At 42.5% G+C, this 20,361-nt stretch overlaps 2 protein-coding genes across 2 annotated transcripts in view; one reads left to right on the top strand and one right to left on the bottom strand.

Moving 5' to 3' along the window:
* The window catches only part of rassf8a (Ras association domain family member 8a), a 75,387-nt gene extending 71,898 nt beyond the window's left edge, over positions 1–3,489 (top strand). Inside the window, exon 6 of the mRNA XM_084334895.1 lies at positions 913–3,489. Within this exon, the coding sequence (XP_084191021.1) occupies positions 913–1,034 (122 nt within the window). The 3' untranslated portion in view covers positions 1,035–3,489. The remainder of the gene's footprint in view (positions 1–912) is intronic.
* A 7,085-nt stretch (positions 3,490–10,574) lies between these two features.
* Positions 10,575–15,281, bottom strand: bhlhe41 (basic helix-loop-helix family, member e41). Its single transcript, XM_084335616.1, has 5 exons — positions 14,826–15,281; positions 14,430–14,496; positions 14,007–14,114; positions 13,769–13,880; positions 10,575–13,336 (listed from the first exon to the last, which is right to left on the bottom strand). Exons 1-5 carry the CDS (start codon positions 14,885–14,887, stop codon positions 12,438–12,440), a joined length of 1,248 nt encoding a protein of 415 aa, XP_084191742.1. The 5' UTR covers positions 14,888–15,281; the 3' UTR covers positions 10,575–12,437.
* Positions 15,282–20,361: the final 5,080 nt, after the last annotated feature.

Genomic DNA, 20,361 nt, shown 5'->3' with positions numbered 1-20,361 from the left:
CCCCCCACCCCCCCCCCCCCCCCCCCTCCTCCTACCCAACGTAAACAGCCATACACGGTCCACACAGATAGCTGTGATCGGGGTAGAAATAAATGTCAGATCAACGATCAAATTTATATATAATGTTCTTACCTTATATCTGATGTAATGCAAAAGAGATAATCCAAATATCTGATCGCAATTCCAAATAATGCTTGTGGAGGTCTGTACCACACTACCGACCGTTTCACAATGACGGGCAGGCGGAGTTACTGTTCAATGCCATCGTTGTATAGAACTGGTTCGCCCGAGTATTTAAACCCCGCCCGCCCGGCTCAGATCGCCTCCTAAAACACAACAGCCCATTTTCAATGAGATGCAATAGCTCCGCCTGGCAGTAGAGGGGGGTGTTGACCGTTTGCCAGCTCAGACAGGCTCTGAAGGGGATACCAGAGGCTGCAGCTATGGATTATGAATAGATATAGCGAATAAACGAAATAACGATCCCAAAAACTAGTTAACTCGTTTCTGGCGCTCAACGCATGGCGGCCAATAACGAGTTAACTCGTTTATGGCACGCATTGTGTTAAGGAAACTTTGAAAATAGAATATTATAAAAAACACTCCCTCCTGGTGGACTGATCTTGATATTGGGGTGTTGTTTAGCCCAGTGGGTCGGCATGGCGCCGCCATTACCCAGGGGTTCTGGGTTTTTGATTATCAGTGGGCTGCTCATACTCTAGTACACATTCATGGTACCGTAAGACACTTTGTATAAAAGCATCCCCTGAATGACAAGTAAATGCACCTTTTTTGAAGAGCAGATTGATAACTGAAGTTACTGAACCATTCAAACATCAGAGTAAATCCATTTTGTAACGTGTTCCGATGACGCATAATAACCCATCTTTCTTTCTTTTTTGTCTTGCTCAGATTTGGTTCCCCTCTCTGGCTCCCTGAAGCGCCCCATCTCCTCCCACCCAGTACCCGGGCACCTCCGGGTCCTGCACAGCCCTCTAAGCTCTGGCCTGAACCCAGAAGGGATCTACGTATGAGGCACAACAACAACAACAACTGCATGACTGAAGGTCCCTGACTCCACCCCAGATCTCTGTATGGATACCTCAGTAACTCACTCCTATGCACTATGTTATTCACCCACCGTGAAGCTGAGATTTGATCGACAATAGGGAGGCAGCCACCTGTGTAAACACTCTAGTCCTACAGACAACATTTTTGAGTATGAAGGCTCGGAAGATGAAGGAAAGCTGTATCTGACCGCTGGGTGGAGCATGTGGAGCACAGAACAGCTTCCAGGGTGCGGAGGTCCCTGCGTTCTGCCACTTCCTTCGGTTACCTACCTTTTTAGTGCTGGAGGAGATGCGGTTTAAAAGTAAAGAAAGAACACAAATGAACACAAAATAGTTTTCACCTGCTCCCGTTTTGATGTCAGGCTTAGGCGAATCACTTTGAGGTCAGAACAACTTAAGGGACGGGTTTGTATAAAAGAAAACTATACAGAATTCCAGCTTTGCAGCCTCTAGTTACCTACCTTAGAGCTGGAGAAGACTCAGTTTAAAACACAATCGCTGTAGTCTACCTTTGTGCAAATAAACTATCACAAAATAGTTTTCACCTGCTCTCCGTTTGGAGGTCAGGGTTAGGCGAATCACTGAGGTCAGGACAACGTAAGGGACGTAAAAAAATAAAATAAAAAAAATATATACCGAACTCCAGCTTGGCAGCCTCGACCCTCGTCGACAGAGAGGGTTAAACCGGTAGTGGCATGAACAGGTGGGTAGCCGCAGCTGCAGCAGTACTGTTACAGTGGCAGTGTGACCACAGCATGGGTGGTTTTATCTCTGAAGAACAACCATGCGGTCACGACATCCCTCGTTAGGCACAGCCACTTAACTGTGCTTCTGGTTTTACTTCCAACGACTGCTGAATGATTGGCATTGTTTTATCGATATTATACAAAAAGACTGCATTTTCGATATTATACAAAAAGACTGCATTTTGAACAGTAGTAATTCCTCTCGCTGTATAAGAAAAAAAATAAGTCTCAACTTGTTTTTGTTTTTTTCTTGTTTTTTTTTTCTCCAGTTAGGCTTGCGGTTGCATTTGGCTTTTTTTGTTTTGTTTTTTCAAATCACTCCTATTTAGTTGATGCAATAAAAAAAAAGATTATAAATAATAATAAATATAAAATAAGAAGTCAATGCAGTTACCTGAAAAAGTAAGTTAAGACAACTATTTTTTTTACAGTGTTGAGAAACTTGGTATGTGAATCTATGAAGTATATCTTTGAAAAACGTATGTGATTCTGTAGTGAATACATTTTCATCCAGCGTAAACGACTGATTGATGCATCGGTGATTTAAGGACCCGGTCATCTCTATGAAGTAGCTATCTCTGGAGTCTTATCACTTTGCATATCAAAAATCTCTTCTTATTCCGACCTTTGACTCTCACGACATGTTGTAAACTATGCACAGATGGGTAATAGTTTTGTTACTGAAGAATGTTATTTCAACAGTCCTTAAGTACTGAAATGGTGTCATATTGTAAATATATTTTCTTACTTTTCACTTTTTCTTTGTTTTTGTTTTTGTTTTGTTTGTCGAATTATTTAGATATTTTATAATGAAGCGGAGCGTTCACAATTACAAGAATGCGCCGTCTTCAGTCCAGCAGTATCACTCGCATAATTGAAAGTGTTATTTTTCTCTTATCTTGTTTGTTTTTAAGATGACTATATATACTATATTTTTGCCAAATTGTTTATGCTTGTTCATCTATATGATAGGTGGCCAAAGATTATAGGGTCTTGTTGCATGTTTTGACGTTGATGGAGCCATAATCTGGATGTCCAAAGCAGCTATGCGACAGCAAATCAGCCCTTTTTTTGTTGTTTAGATCTGAAGGAGGCTTGGAATAGAAGTCCTACTAGATCTGAAGGAGGCTTGGGATAGAAGTCCTCTTAGAGCTTGTGTATGTGTGTGTGTGTGTGGGTGGGTGGAAAGTAGCTTCTGTTTTAATTTTGGATTTTAAGTTTCTGTGATTTAAAAAATAAATAAAAAGGGGACTTTGTGTGTAGAGTCAGAACAGCCCTTGTCTCGCTCACACCTCTCTTGGTTCTGATCACCAAATCCAATGGACGACTGTGATTCAGCTGCTGATCACATCTAAATAAGTGCCTTATCTTCATTCTTGCGGGTACAACAGTCGGCATATACAAACAAACGTATGGTAAAGCTTTACCAGGCATCTGAAGCGGTGATCTTCGGACTCTCGTCTAAGAGTGTGAATGAGACGTCTTCGAGATGTCCTGATAGTACTTTGCTGCACGGAGAGAGAAAAATACATTGATGTCTAACAAAGAGGAAACTACTAGTAATTTTTTTTTTATAGATAGATATATAGTTTTTATCCGGTTCTACACAAAGTGGTTTTCGTTGAAATGACGACGGAAGAGGTCATTATCGATCACACACGAGTGCTCCCCCCCCCCCCCCCCCCCCCTTCCTCAACGTCTGAGAGAAACACACTGGTGAAATGAGGTGTCTGCAAAGATGATTTGAATGTAGTCTGGTGATCAATTTCACCAGTTAGTGTTTCTCTCGGATTGGCGACTTCTCTCCTAGGGCCCAACAGACCTACTTTCCTCTTTGTTAAGCACGCCGCGTTGTCACTACATTACAAATTATATTCTCTGCCGTCGAACTACCGGGACATTTTTATCCCGGATTTTTATTTCATGTCACGCAGCACATAGTTGCCATTTTAAAATCACTGGTAATCACGCAGGATGGTGTAGGCGTGGGGGTGTCATACCGGTGGGAAACCACTCGTGTGCATCCCCTGCACCGGGGGGAATGAAAAATAGCTCGTCAGTGTTTACAACTGTTTGTCTTATTATGCACTTCTATAGGATATGACTGTACATACCGGTTTTATTATTGTTTTTTCTGCCTTAATTTACAGCAAATGTTGAGAGATGTTTGGCTACAATAGGCTGCTGATATGACATGGATTGCATGATTCAATAAACGAATTGACAAAACTGGTGTTTTTCGTGACTGGTGACGTGATGGTTAAAGGCGCACATGTAGAAATGTGAAACTTGATAAGTGGAAAAACAAATCTATGGTGTATTTTAATTTGAGCGTCAAAACACGTCATTTCCTGAATCACGGGGATGGTTGTCACAATGTGTTTTATTGGGGAAAATCTTAAAAAGAAGGCATAACTCTATTTGAAAGTTGAATTGCGTTGACAAATGCATAACTTAATGCATCTTAACATAAACAGGAAAAGCATCTTTAGGCCATCATATATATAACCCTAACAAAATAAATAGGCCTAACAATAATAGCCTACACAACTAGGCTACACTCATTCACTATCTGAGTTACATCCCAGCCAAGGCTAACAACCATCTAAAAACTAGTTACCAACAACAATCTAAACTATAGCTTTCCCTTTACACTTGTTAAGGGTAATAATTGTTTCATTATAAACCCATTGTGTAAAAGCCTAGAAGAATACTGAGGAGCTGAATATTAACAATTTCACATGAAAAACACAAAAGGTCCTCTCACTTTAAGTCCAGCTGTCTTAATCTAAAGAAGACTATCTAGGTGAGCTCTGATCCCAATTCTGGACATTTCCATACCAAAATATGGGAGACGGCGACTTTTGGTCGCAAAATATAATGAAGGTGACAACCAACTCCGTTCTCCCCTACTTTTATGCACCAATTTGTGCCTTTTTTGCATCAATTCATGGTTGAAATGTCTTTATTTATGTAATGGAAAAGACTACATTCAGGTACCCACTGACAAGAATATAATGGAATATAATGCAGTAAGGCTCTCAGGCATTCTGTGTTGCTTACAAATATTTATTCTCTTGTATTGATCTTGCACAATCATGTGTTTTGGGTTGTTTTCTTTTCCAGAATCATGTACATGGTTGTTTAATATGGTTTAATAAGTTGTTGGTTAATATGGTAATGGTAAATGGTGCATTTATATAGCACTTTTATCCAAAGCGCTTTACAATTTTTGTTCCTCACATTCACCCATTCACTCACATTCACACACGGATGGTGGAGGAAACCATGCAAGGTACCTACCTGCAGTTCGGGAGCAATTAGGGGTTAAGTGTCTTGCTCAAGGACACTTCGACACACTGCCCAGGAGGAGTGGGAATAGAACCGGGAACCCTCCGATTACCAGACGACCACTCTACCTCATGAGTCACTGTTGTCGCAGTTACAGGTAAGAAGGATATATATATATAAATGTTTTGACCCGCTTATTTTTTTAAATCTTTTGGGGAGGGCATTGTCATTATTAGCAATTTTTTGAGGGTGACAAATCGACCTCTTCTCAATAGGGGGAAATGTCCCCTGTAACCCCCCCTAAATCTAAACCTATGGTTTACAGCAGGGCCTACAAGTATCTTCTAGGTATTCTTACCTCCATCTCGAAAGTCATGGAAAAAATAGTCTACGAACAGGTCGAAAAGTACCTAGCGGAAGAAATATCTAATCTACGAATTCCAATCTGGCTTCAGAACATCCCACTCCACTGACTCATGCCGTCTCTATTTGAACGACCACATCAAACAAGAGGTGGACGCGGGCAAATACTGCGGCATGGTCATGCTGGACCTACAAAAGGCCTTTGACACTGTCAATCACTCCATTCTGATTGACAAGCTAAAAGCAATTGGTTTTGATAGTCTATCAGTGAGCTGGATGCAATCCTACCTTGAGGGGAGAGAACAGATGGTGGAGATAAACGGTACCCTACCCCCCCCCCTCACAGTGAGCTGTGGTGTTCCACAAGGAAGCATACTAGGACCGCTACTGTTCAATGTATGCAAATGACATGTCGTCAGCTTGTGACTGCAACTTGTTCTTGTTTGTGGACTACTCAGCCCTGCTGGTCTCTGACAAGAACATGTTACAGGTTGAAAAAACCCTCAGCTCAGAATCTGCACCTGGCTCGCTGATAACAAACTATCATTACACCTGGGTAAAACGGAGTCCATTCTCTTCGGATCAAATAACAAACCGACGGCTTCTCAGTTACAGTGGGTGACAATATTGTCACAAGGAAAGATGAAATTGCATGCCTACTGTAGGTTCCATCCTAGAGGCAAATCTTTGTGACAAAATGGCATCCGATGTAATCAAAAAAGTCAACCAACGAACTAGATTCTTGTACCGGATCTCCTCTCTGGTAAACAAGAATACCCTGAAGACTCTGGCAGGAGCACTCATTCAAGGGTACTACGACTATGCTTGCACCTCATGGTACCGAAGCACCTCAAAGGCGCTAAAAACAAGATTACAAACATCACAAAACAAACTGGTCAGATTACTACTTGCCCTTATCCTAGAACCCACCTCACCCCTGCCCACTTTGACTACCTAGGATGGCTTAGAGTTGCAATGGGCCTGGTCTACAAAATACACTACATGACCAAGGTACCCATGTACATGTCAAAATACTTCCCAAAGGTCAGTGAATACCACGATCACAACACCAGAGGGAGCTCCACAAATCATGTTAAACCCAGATTCGGCTCAAACAAGGGACTAAACACGTTTCGCAATTATGCCACATCAATGTGGAACGCCCTACCCAAAGCTGTAAAGGAATGTGAATCACTACCCACCTTCAGAAACACTCAAAAAACACCTACGGGAGACTGCAATTCGAAACTGGCCCCTACAAATGTCCTAACCCAGTTGTACAGTAAATGACCAAGTATGGCTTTGTCAGTATTCCAATGTACAGTGTACAGTGTCCTGCCCCCCCCCCCCAATGTACAGCCCCCCACCCACCCACCCAACCCCACCCCACCTCCCAACCTCCTCCAATGTACAGTTTCTACGTCAAATGTATATACACTCTTTTTCTGGACACTTTTTGTATCACAAACAGTACTGTATTTGCAAATCTGGTATGTCATAAATGTATAGATGTAGCAGTACTGTCTATCTGTATGTTGTGTATGTCATGTTGTGATGAATTGAAAATGGGGGACCCTGATGTAAACGAGACGAAAGTCTTTCTCTGGTCTGCATCCCCTTAACAATTGTATTTATGTATTGAGCTGTACTGTACCCATTCTGCAATCTGTTAATAAACGTTTCAATCAATTCAATCAATCAACATAGAACCCGGGGAACATAGGGATGATCCCCTGTATTCTACTAACCCTTTGAATGTTTTGTGTTTTGTTTGGCCTTTCTCGCGGCGGCTGCGAGTAGGCCTATTATGATTGAGACATATCCTCTTATAATGAGACATATCCTCTTATTGATTGATTGATTGAAAACTTTATTAACAGATTGCAGAATGGGTACAGTACAGTACAGCTCAATACATACAATTGTTAAGGGGATGCAGACCAGAGAGACTTTCGTCTGGTTTACATCAGGGTCCCCCATTTTCAATTCATCGTAACATATGTGACATACATGACATACCGATAGACAGTACTGCTACATCTATACATTTATGACATACCAGATTTGCAATTACAGTACTGTTTGTGATACAAAAAGAGTCCAGAAAGAAAAGAGTATATACATTAGACGTAGAAACTGTACATTGGATTGGGTAGGTGGGGGTGGGGGGGGACTGTACATTGGAGGTGGTTGGGTGGGTGGGGGGGGGGGGGGGTTGGGTAGGAGGGGTGGGTGGGGGACACTGTACAACTGTACAAACAACACTGTACATTGGATTATTGACGAGACCATACTTGGTAATTTACTGTACATTGGAGGGGGTTGTGTTCATTTACAGGGGCCAGTTTCGAGTTGCAGTCTCCCTTAGGTGTTTTTTTAGAGTGTTTTTGAAAGTGGGTAGTGATTCACATTCCTTTACAGCTTTGGGTAGGGCGTTCCACATTGATGTGGCATAATTGCGAAACGTGTTTAGTCCCTTGTTTGAGCCGAATCTGGGTTTAACATGATTTGTGGAGCTCCCTCTGGTGTTGTGATCGTGGTATTCACTGACCTTTGGGAAGTATTTTGACATGTACATGGGTACCTTGGTCGTGTAGTGTATCTTGTAGACCAGGCCCATTGCAAGTTGCTGTACTCTGTCGTCTACTCTAAGCCATCCTAGGTTGACAAAGTGGGCAGGGGTGAGGTGGGTTCTAGGAGTAAGGTCAAGCTGTAGTCTGACCAGTTTGTTTTGAGATGTTTGTAATTTTGTTTTTAGCGCCTTTGAGGTGCTTTGGTACCATGAGGTGCAAGCATAGTCGTAGTACCCTTGAATGAGTGCTCCTGCTAGAGTTTTTAGAGTATTCTTGTTTACCAGTGAGGAGATCTGGTACAAGAATCGAGTACGTTGGTTGACTTTTTTTTATTACATTGGATGCCATTTTGTCACAGGAAAGATTTGCCCTATAGGATGGAACCCAGGTAGGTAATATCTTCTTTCCTTGTGACAATATTGTCACCCACTGTAACTGAGAAGCCGTCGGTCTTGCTGAGTTTGTTATTTGAACCGAAGAGAATGGACTCTGTTTTGCCCATGTGTAATGATAGTTTGTTATCAGCGAGCCATATGCAGATTTTGCCTAGTTCTTGTGTACTTGTTCTGTTGTGTTTTTGTATGTGTCCTTTATTTTTTATGTTGTGTGTTATGTGTTCTGATTCTGAATTACATTGCACAACATGTGGGAGTCGGACCCTCTCGAAAACGAGATACTGTATCTCAATGTGGTTTTCCCAATAAATAATTTCAATATACAGTATCATATGATGACATAAGGTGGAATACTAAATGTTGTAATCTAATATTTAATGTAAACAACCCCTCACCCCGAGACTGTGTGGTTCACCTTTAAAACTTCTACACTGACTGTGCTGAGTTGCGTTGAGTTGCGTGTTGCTGCGTACGTGTTGACGAGATGTCTGTTGTGTATGATGTCGCAAGTCCAGTCGGTGAGGCGAGGGAATGTGTAATTTGAGCATTCCGCCAGCTAGGGGAGACATTTGTCCAGTAATAACATAGCCGTCAACATGGGAGGTATTCGCTGTAAAACTAGCATGTGGATAAAGCTGATTGATTGAAAATTTGAAAATGTTATTAGCAGATTGCAGAATGGGTACAATACAGTACAGCTCAATACACACAATTGTTAAGGGGATGCAGACCAGAGAAAGACTTCCGTCTTAAGTTGTTTACATCAGGGTCCCCCATTTTCAATTCATCATAACATGACATACATGACATACAGATAGAGTACTGCTACACCTATACATTTATGACATACCAGATTTACAAATACAGTACTGTTTGTGATACAAAAAGAGTATATGCATTTGACGAAGAAACTGTACATTGGAGGAGGTTGGTATAGGTAGGAGGTTGGTACTGTACATTGGATTATCGACGAAACCTTATTGGTTCCAAGAAGAGGGTCTTGTGTATTACTGGGTTAGGACATTTACTGTACATTGGAGGGGGTTGGGTTAGGACATTTACAGGGGCCAGTTTCGAATTGCAGTCTCCCGTTGGCGTAGGTGCTCCTTGAGAGTGGTTTTAAAAGTGGGTAGTGATTGACATTCCTTTACAGCTGTGGGTAGGGCGTTCCACATTGATGTGGCATAATTGCTAAACGTGTTTAGTCCCTTGTTTGAGCCGAATCTGGGTTTAACATGATTTGTGGAGCTAAAAGAATTTCAACTGTGTATGCCATCATGAGGAGTATCCAGATAAACGTCATTATTTGAACAGTTGGCCCTTGGAGTAGAGTACACTTTATTTGAATCTGTGGGTGGGGATACCATATGGCTTCTCTTGTCCAGTGATATAAGATAAGGTATTCCTTTATTGATCCCCTTGAGGGGCGGGGGGACGACAAATGAGATTACTCTCACCTATAGTGTTCTTGGTACATCTTGAATGGTCGGGAGAATGTTGGAAGTTCTAGTCAGACTAGCTCTAGTCTGTGAGTGGTCTTTGTCGATCTATGGATGTGTCTGTAGAGACCGCATCAGTGAGGACGGTGAGAGAGAGGGGGGTCCCCCGCAAGGCCATAGTCTATCTGATCCTCTTGTAACCTTGAGTTCAGATTGATTGGAGGTTTTAAGTAATCACCAACCGACATCAAGCCAGGGTAGTTCTAAAGGTATCAAGGCCATGAATTTACCCATACATCTTATCTTACGACTCGGTAGAGATCCAAATAGCATGTTAATAGTAATAGGAGCAGGGTTGATCTCGCTTAAAGCTTCTTGACAGTTTCAAAGGAGGCCTCCCGTGTTTTGCATGAGCTTGTACAGAGCGAGGGTAAGCTCACTTCATCATCTTATCACATGACATTTGCTTTGAGCCCTGGCTTATTGTACATTCCACCGCTGTGACTTGCCAGCTGATTAAAGTATTAGTAACAATACATTTCAAGTATGGGGGGGGGGGACTCTCAACCTGTATGCTCAGCTGGTGGTTATCTATAACTTGCTTGTGTATCTTACCCGTGCATACTGAGTCTATAGATCCTTCTTTGTACTGGGTGTGATTAAAAAAATAATAATAAAAAGACGGCAAAGACTAAAATTCAAAAGATCATATTGTTTTGTTCTGATATTTATTTTTACAACTCATCAGCAATAATTTAGAACAGCGTATGTGTGAAGCGTTAACGAAATGTGCAACAGTTGCTCAGTTAAATCTTCTTTCTTTTTTTGAAAAATGTTCTACAACATCGGCGTTGACATGTATAATTATTCACAAACTATTTACACACACGTGAAACATGGCAGATTTGAGGCAACAGGGAAAAAAACAGCTTAACATAAAAGAAAACTATAAAAGCAATAATATGCAAAAGAAAATGAAAGTTCTTCTATTCAGTCACAAGAGGAACTGAAAACAGCTATAGTATAACACCACACTTGCAAGAATAAAAAAAATAAAACGAAACAAAAACAAGTTTTGTACACATCCTGAAAGGACAATGGTCACAAGTATTTGAAAAGTAAGTTCATGTATGTGTTGAGGACACATGCCTTTGACTTCCAATAAGTGTGGAGCTGATTCCCCATCGTTTACCTGGAAGAGATGTAATTAGTAGTATAGGAACCATCAATGATTTACTGCATCCTCACACATGCACAAGCTTAACTATCCAAAGTAAGATATATACCCTCTCCTTTAAATATAGTGATATTTCTTTCGATAGGAGAAAATAGGTCAAAAAGAACTACAGTGATTCGACTATCATAACGGTAAAGTGACTGCTGGGGGGGCATTTCCAAAAGGCAGAGAAAAGTGCACTTTACGTCTCAAAAGAGTAAAGAACTATACTTTGATCGTCCTACAAACGTCAACAGTTGGTAAAATGGAACATTCAATATCAAAGCTACTATAAGGTGCTATCCTACCTATTGTAGACCTACAAGGTGCTATCCTACCTATGGTAGATCTGTATGGTGCTGCTATCCTACGTACTCTATAAGGTGCTATCCTTCCTACTTATTTCACTGCATCTCACTGTGTAGAAATAGGCTTTATCAAAGGGACGTACAGCTTGCTGGTCTGGCAGTTCCCTCTGAATGATTAAGTGCTTCCTTTTTTGTGTTTGTTTTTAAATCATCAAACATCAGTATTCAACAACTTTCGGTTCACTGCATGATGGGGATGATTGTTTTTCTTTGTCAACTGACTAAAACTCACATGTCACTCAAGTTGAGTTGTTATGAAGATGGAGGTCATTATATTTCAACATGATCGGTTTGTGTTTGTTGGGTGTCATTCATTTACCAAAGGATCATTATGATTCCCAATGAGCCTAACCAGGCTAGGGGGAGGTCTGGGGGATGAGGTACTGTTAGGCTATGTGTTTCCGAGCACTCAATTACATGGACTCATTTAGTGCACATGTACATGGAAATTAATCAAAACTATTTACCAGGTAGGTTAATCATATATACAGTCAGTCAGCCTCGTACAACCTTGGCAGAGGTCAGTTGCAACATTATAGCCTACATCCAGAGAGACAGACTGATTGGGATGTTGCGCAACAAAGCTCTTCATTTTACTGTTCATTTTGACACCGGTATAGGCGAACTGCCGTTTCAAAATATGTTTATCAAAGATGATAAGAAACAACGAACTCCAGCACAATATGCGATACAGACGTGTGTTTAAGTGTCAATCAATGTCGATAATCATTCAGGTTGATTAATCTAGCGAAATAAATCGAGCTAAAAAGTGCAAAAGGCACACACTGTCACTCACAATTGTCCCCTGTCTCGCCAAGATAGTATGAGAAATTGTACCGTGGAAACTTTCTTAAAACTAGCTTAATAAAAAACGAGAATACAGAAATGCCTTTGCAAGAATGCACGAAAATTAATTACAAAGGTGACACAGATAAACGCCCGTTTTTACAAGCAAAGAAACGAAATGCCATCTTGATTATGTACCGTCATTGTTTTCCCTGTATGTATCACCTTCATAGTCGTCAACATCATCATCATCATCATCATCATTCTCGGGATGTTCATCCTCCCTCTCCTCGGATGAACCGTTAGACGCGTCACTGTCGGCAGAGTGACGCGACGCGCTTCCAAAGTTCTTTTCCGCTGATAACGCCGCCGCTGCTGCCGCTGCCGCCGCGTGCGCGGGCAGCCCGGAGTACAGCCAGGGGAACGGGGACGTTAGCGCGGCTGCCGCTGGGTATACATACTTCTCTAGGTTACTTTTGTCGAATAGAGGCATGTACGACGCCGCGGCCGACGGGTTGATGAAATAAAAAGGCATGCAAAAGGGTGTCTGCTGTCCCATGCCCGTTATTCCCATCAACGAGTTCATAAAGGCCAGATCGGGCCTGGTAGTGTCTGCGCCCCCCGCCGCGGTGCCATTTCCAGACCAGCTCATCTTTGGTTTTTTCGCCGCGCGCTCATCTCCAAACTCCTGCTTGATCTTCACCGCCTTGAGTCCCTGCGCCTTATTACTGCGCTGCTCACACCCACTGTCTTTGCCGTCGTTCTTTTCGGCTTCGCCCCCGTATCCACTGTCCGTGTCCGTGTCGTTCTCGTTCAGCTCGCCCGCCTGGGTTCTCTGTATGACGGGGACACAGTTGGCTTGGCCGTCGGCGGCAGGCAGCTGGTGTTGGAGGAGCGGCGGCGGCGCGCCGGGCTGGACCTGCGCGAGGACCTGGTGCAGGTGGCCGAGGAGCTGCGCGCACCGCTGCTCCCGCGTCGACCAGTTCTCGACCCTGTTCAGGTACTGCAGCACCTCCTTGGCGCACGCCTGGAACCCCGAGTGGAACGCGTCCAAATCCGCGTGAATGGAGGATTTCATCGATCGATCCCCTGTAAAAAAAAAATAATAATAATAACAATAAGAAGAAGACATTAACAACAACAAAAGTTAAGAGCTCGTGTAAAATATAACATTCGTAGAAACTTCACATCGACCAAAAGGACACTTGGAATCATAAGATATTCCTTTATTGATCCCCTTCGATAAATGCAGGCATCATAGCAGCATGGGGGAGGGGAGGGGAGGATACAGGTACATGGTAATAGTTGAAGACATAATACAGGTAATATACAATTATAGTAGAAAAGTAAATAATAGGCATGCAGTGTAAACAATATAACAATATCAAGCTCTGAGTAGCCTATACGCATATGAGCCAAATGTAAAATGCATGGTAGCTATAATTTCGGAATTGTTATTTAAAAAAAAACGTTTCCAATTTCGAACATCTGCCTGATCCGGATTATTATGACGCAACTCACCGTTCTGCAGAGCGACGATCTGCTGGTGCTGCTGCTCGGTGACCGCGGTCAGTGCGTTCAGATGCTTCAACGTCAACTCCAGAACCACCGCTTTCTCCAAATGCCCGAGAGTCTGCAAAGTGGTGAAAATATCGGTTGCATTAGCTATACTCACAAGTACAACAAGACCACCAGTCCAGCACCCTCGTACAAACCACGATTCATTCCGCGACGAACTTTGCAAATGTCAGAATCTCACCGTCAGCTTTAGATGCTCGGGGAGCAGATCTTTGAGTTGTCCGATACATTCGTTTATTCGGTCTCTGCGCTTTTTCTCGATCAACCGATGTGGCAGTTTGTATGCGTCCTGCATGGTGGCAAAGACACAATCAGAATCGGTTAACTACCTCCAAATACCCTAAAAGTACAACTGATCACATTCAACTTTTGCAAACGGACACATCCTTATTATGTCACTCTGCACTTTAAATGCATTACTTGTTGTATTCCGTCGGTATGCAAATGTCATTTGATGCTATTTTCTGTGAAGCACTTTGAGCTGCAATTCTTGTAAAGGTCCTATACAAATAAAGTTATTATTATTATTATTATTATGACATAATCACAAAACGGACACTGCGCTTAGCCCGGCCTGTTATCAAGTCAAAGTAAACGTGCGCACCTTTCCGCCATCCTCGCGTTTCAGTCCTCGCTTGGACTTGCACATGTAGAGCGAGGGGTAATCCACCCTAGTAAAAGTAAAGACATTCATATTAGTCATTTATCAATGCGATTTCTTATGCACTGCCGTTTTTTTTTGCACCGGACTGTATAAATCCTTGTATATCTTCCTGTACATTTTACTGTACATTTTAGGACTGTATATACATATTTTAGAATGTATATCTTTGACTGTGTATTCTTAAACCTAAATGTTTATTGTCGGCGATCTGTGGTGCTGAATTTCCCTCGGGATTACTTGTATTATATATTATATTCTAGTCACATCATGGTGTAAAGTAAACCAACAATACACATTGAAAATAGTTTGACGGGAGTTCAACCAAAAGCGCTTTACCCCAAGAAATCGGCGTGATCCATGAATTGTCTGTCCTGCAAATGCGGTATTATTTCATCCATAATAACTTCAAGTATTGTGTTCAAGTATTCCTTTTTTTCTTCTTGAGAGGCCACGAGAATGTGCGAGTTATTCCGAGATCCAACGAGTCTGAGGGAGACTGGAGAGAGATGTTGCACGTCGTCCGGTGGAGCTGCGCTTTTAGAATGATGTCTAGTTTCCTCAACTGCCACTCTGCGAGGAGCCCGTCGGTTACCCGCACGTGCAATGGGCGAGAGCGCACGCGCACCCCGGGTAACCGACGGGCTCGAGTCGCAAAGTGGCAGTTCAGGCCCCGCCCACTTTTACAAGCTGATATAAATCCTTATGATTGAAAAGTATAGTATATACACTAGCAAGTGGTACCAAATTACCACGAAATTCGAACTTTTTTTTTTTTTTTTTTAAGAAAAAAAGAAAATAATATGGCACAGAATGAAACACTGACTTTAAATATTCTGTAAGTGGTATTTCTTTGTTAAATAAGTGTTAAATAGCTCTACATTCTGGTGGTCTCCCAGTCCCTCCGCTCTGCAGTAAACACAAAATAAAATGTCCGGTATCCTGTTTCAACTTTATCCAATCAGGAGAGAGACAGAACCCTGGATGTTTGTACGAGAGCGCACGCGCTCGCGCACCCCGGGAACAGCTTTTCCAACTCACGTCACGTGTAGAGACTAGAGACCGCTGCACCGCGGCGCAAAGTCCGCTCATTACAGCACGCTTTGCCACACAGACAGACGACGCGAACCCGCGCGGCCGCCTTGTTTAATGTGTGATTCATTCATGCGTGTTAAAGAAAAGGAGGCACCCGGATAATGTTGGCTCATTGAAAACAATCTAATCTGCGTTAAACACATTGGAGGCGAATGTGGAATAAAAATGCGGAACGCACGCACGGAGGGGCTCCTTTGAAAGCAGATGCGCGCGTGTGTGTGCGTGCGTGCTTGTCGTGTGTGTGACTTTCTTTGCTCCCCCAGGGAAGGGTAACCTACAGACCTACTCATCCATTCACGCGCCAGTTCTAGTCTCTCCAGTCCCTACGAGCTGCGTTGTCAGTAACCATGGCACTGGCTCAGCTGTGTGCTCAGACACGTGCGTCGCTGTTCCTTATCCTAACCGGCATCCGTTAGTCACCACTCACCCACAATGAGAGAATGGATGTGTGTTTTTTTGCAGCCTGCTACACTTGAGTGTTCTTTGTGCGGCAATACCAAATAGGGCTGACCCCTATTAGTCGATTAGTCGACTAATCGGTCGAAAGGAGCCGTAGTCGACTGCCAACCTCTTAGTCGAATACAAAAATATATATATTTATAAAAAAATATTTATTTTATTTTACTTATCATTCTTTCCAAAAGAACAGAGGCCTAGAAGCGTGGCTAACGCTAATGGCACGCATACCAGCGAGGCTAACTGCCTAAGAGCGTTTTCACACCTGTAGTTTGTTTGCTTTGTTCCGATACAGCAGGGAGGGGCAACTGGCGGCCCGCGGGCCGCATGCGGTCCTCACCGACGTTTCATGCGGCCCCAGGCCAATAAAAAAAAAAAAAAAAATTATAATATTTTTTTATTTAATTTTAAATTTTCTTTTTAATTTTTTTTTTATTGTATTCGACTAAGAAGAGTTGGCAGTCGACTATGGCTCCTTTCGATCGATTAGTCGACTATTTGATTAATAGGGGTCAGCCCTAGTGTGGACATATGAAACGCTGTTGAAAGTGCCGTGCAGCAATATGGGGGTTTTGATAAACTGTCGGCTGTTGTTACCGATGGAGCACCGGCAATGAAAGGAAAACGCACAGGATTCGCTGGGCTTCTAAGGCAGAGTGGCGTTGAGTGTCCAATGCTGCACTGCATTATACATCAGGTAAGTTCGCTAACATAATTTCCATCTATTGTGGGTCACTAATAATGACCAATGCGAATCGAGTGTAGTCAAATTATATGCGAGAGTCGTTAAATCGTTTTTCTTTTTTTTATCTGATATAGGAGGCTCTCTGTGCCAAGAAGCTTGACTATACAGCCATGTTATGGATTTGGTTACCAAGGTTACCAATCTAATTCGTGGAGGCAACAGGTCACTAAACCATAGAAAGTTTGTCTCCTTTTTGGAAGAGATGGACACTGATTATGGCGACTTGCAGCTACACACAGAAATCCGATGGCTGAGCCGTCGGAAAGTACAGGAGCGACATTGAAACACTGGAAATGCAATTCAATGATCGGTTTGAAGATTTCAACGGCATGCGCTGTTTGCCGGCCCCCTCACCGCTACGGTGTCAGAGCAGCCCCCACCGTTGCAGCTTGAACTGTGCGAGCTACAGTCAGATCCTTTTTTTTCAAGCAAAGAGAAATGAGAGGGGAATTTCATTTTGGAAACTGCTACCTGAGCCCCGCTTCCCACTCCTCAGGGACTTTGCCCTCTCTATGGCCAGTATGTTTGGGAGCACATACATATGCGAGAGCAATTTCTCAAACATGAAGCACATCAAGTCAAAGGAGAGAAACAGGCTGTCGGATGAAACATTATTTCATCTGATGCAGATTGCATGCACAAACATTGAAGTTGACATTCCTGCTATTGTGCGCCAACAAGAGAGACCACAAGTGTCTCATTAAAGACAGGGGGGAGGAGATGATGAAGAGGTGTAGAGGGGGGGGGGGAAGGAGATGATGAAGAGGTGTAGAGAGGGGGGAAGAGATGATGAAGAGGTGTAGAGAGGGGGGGGGAGATGATGGAGAGGTGTAGAGAGGGGACCATTATTATTATTGTTATTATTATTATTATTATTATTATTATTATTATTATTATTATTATTATTATTATTATTATTATTATTATTATTATTATTATTATAACCATTATTGACCCACTGTGGGGCGAGGGTGAATGTCATGCCAGTTTGATAAAGGGTCAATGGGAGGCATGTAGTATTGCACTTTACTTTACTTGCACTTTACTTGTTTACTTTTGTAGTGTTCAGTTAACACTAATAACACAAAGACAAAGCAGCATTCCTGCTGCATTTCACTACAACAGTAAATCAAAAGTGCAATAATAAATGATTTTGTTAAATGTATACACTTTTATCCTGCTACTAAACAAAACATTCCTGAGTGCTTCATATCCATAACATGCATTTCAGTGTTATAATGTTTTGTTTAGTAGCAGGATAAAAGTTTATACATTTAACAAAATCATTTATTATTGCACTTTTGATTTACTGTGAAATGCAGCAGGAATGCTGCTTTGTGTTTGTTGAGCAGTGGGCTTTAAGTTCATACATTTATTTTATTAGAAGCCTTAATTATAATTGATCATTTTTGTATATATTTGGGGTTACACAGCAATACTTTTAAATTCAGCTGTTTATAAATTCATAAAGTTGAAATTGCATTACTAAATGCATTTGAAATGGAATAAAAACAAAGTTACAACAAATTATAATTGTTTATATACCTTGTGACTATTAGGGCTATTTGAGTGATGGGGTACTACTGGCGGGACTGCCGATAAACAATGTGGCCCCCCAGATTGATTGTGGACATTTTGTGGCCCTCACCATATACAAAGTTGCCCACCCCTGCGATACAGGGACTATAATGATACAATGTTGCACACTTGTCCCTTAGTTCGTTTGTGTTCACACGGCTGTGTTAACAGCAGACCAAAACAAATGCACGCGTGAGCAAACTGTCACTTATTGGTCAGATTTTGGGGTGCCCCCCCCCCCCCCCCCCCCTAACCCTGAATTTCCGCGTTACATTGAAATCGGGGAGGGGAGAGCGGGGGGAGCAAATTAATGAATGTGGATGAGAGCCGTGATGTAAGTGGTTGCAGATACGGCTGTGGGGGTGCTAGAGACATGGTCGAATAGACTTGTATGCGCCAGAATCTCCTGAACACGGCGCGAGCCATTCCTAATCGATCAGAACTAATTCGGCAGCGAAAAAGCCCGTTTTTAAGCAGAGCATCCCCCATGCACATGCGCAGATTGCCCACGGATTGTGATGCAACGCACACCCGCCCTGGACTGTTCCATCAGAGGGGGGGAGCTTCGGTGGCCAGTGTCCTTTCAGCCGAACAGGATAATGAAACAATGATCCCACTAAATGACCAGACGCGTCTTATGGCGACATCTACAATTACCTCATTGAGTCTCCAGGTAGACTAAATGAGAAAACAAACGGAACTGTACATTAAATGATAAAACTATAAACAATATAATTAACATTAACAAAATAATGTGTGCATTTTGTGTTGGGTGCGTCTATTATAGATCAGTTATGCATGTGTCTTCCAAATTTAACCCGACATGTATTTGCATGTTAAGTGCAGTCAATTTGAATTGATCAGAGCCAAATTAATTGCAATGTGTTTCAATATTTTCCCTGTTAATGTTTTTACACTCCCATAAATAGTGCAGTTTTACACCTTAATGAAGATGATTGTTCAGATGAACAGCTTTAATTCTTCATTTTTATTCAGGTGATGCTGTAGATTGCTGGCTAATAACAGTAGTACCATTACAACACTCTGAAATTGGTACAAAGTTGTATTAATTGCCTCTTGAATTCCTTTACCCTGAGGAGGTCCTTATTTGCACCAATTATAACTGGTTTTCATCATTTCTTGGGGGGGGGGGGGGCGGGGGGCTAGGATCAGCACTCTCACATGTCTCCAGATCACATTACCTCTTCCTCCGAATCATGTGACTTTATGTTGCCTACAGCACTCTGTGCTTTTGTGCAGCAGTGTTAACGAGGATGCAGTGGCCCCCCACGTTTAGAACCCTTTTCTTCTTCTTCTCTACAGAAGTAATTTACACTGAGTCTTTAGTGCTCAAATCTGATTTATTGCTCCGATCAGATTTTTATATATATATATATATTAAAATGTGGCCAATATCAGATTCCAGTGTGAACTGTTCACACTCCTGAACTTGACCCGCACATGCAAATGAACAATAAAGAAGATGGATGTAAAGAAAGAAATTGTGACAAATCTAGAGTGAAAGTCGCATTAAAGTCACTGAGGTTGCCATTGCGAAAAATCTGACCTGTATCTGATTTAGGACCACATATGAAAGTGGCCCGAATCCGAATTGAAAATATCAGATTCAACGTGATTTGTCCTGTTCACACTGTCGTGAAAAGAAACCGATCTGAATCATGCAACAAAATCAGATTCGGGCCACTTCTGAACCCGCAATGTGAACTCAGCCTTCATCTCAGGGCGATCCCGGTCGTGTGTCTGAGTCCCCCTTGTATGCCCCCCCCCCCTTTCCTCCTCCGCCACAGTACACTGCTGCTGCTCTATATGTGGCACTGGAGCGGCTCGAGGAATCCGCTCCAAATGTTTTCCATATTAGTTCAGAGCCTCCTCTGATTCCAAATAGCAGCCCGAGCCGAGGCTTGTGGTGAGCGAGCGCAGGCCTCAGTAGGGAGGGGAAGGCGGGGGGGGGGGGGGGGGGGGGTGAGGGGAGGGGGGGGG

The sequence above is a fragment of the Notolepis coatsorum genome (genome assembly GCF_963971535.1).
Source record: "Notolepis coatsorum genome assembly, chromosome: 18".
Classification (NCBI taxonomy): Eukaryota; Metazoa; Chordata; class Actinopteri; order Aulopiformes; family Paralepididae; genus Notolepis; species Notolepis coatsorum.
This window is presented reverse-complemented; position numbering and strand designations above follow the sequence as displayed.

What these genes read in the sequence shown, in the direction of transcription:
- bhlhe41 (XM_084335616.1), bottom strand. Translation starts at nt 14,887, where the DNA reads ATGGATGAAATAATACCGCATTTGCAGGACAGACAATTCATGGATCAC. An exon ending in GATCACGCCGATTTCTTGGG is followed by an intron (nt 14,497 to 14,825) that starts GTAAAGCGCTTT and finishes TACTTTTACTAG; the next exon opens with GGTGGATTACCCCTCGCTCT. An exon ending in AACGCGAGGATGGCGGAAAG is followed by an intron (nt 14,115 to 14,429) that starts GTGCGCACGTTT and finishes GCCACCATGCAG; the next exon opens with GACGCATACAAACTGCCACA.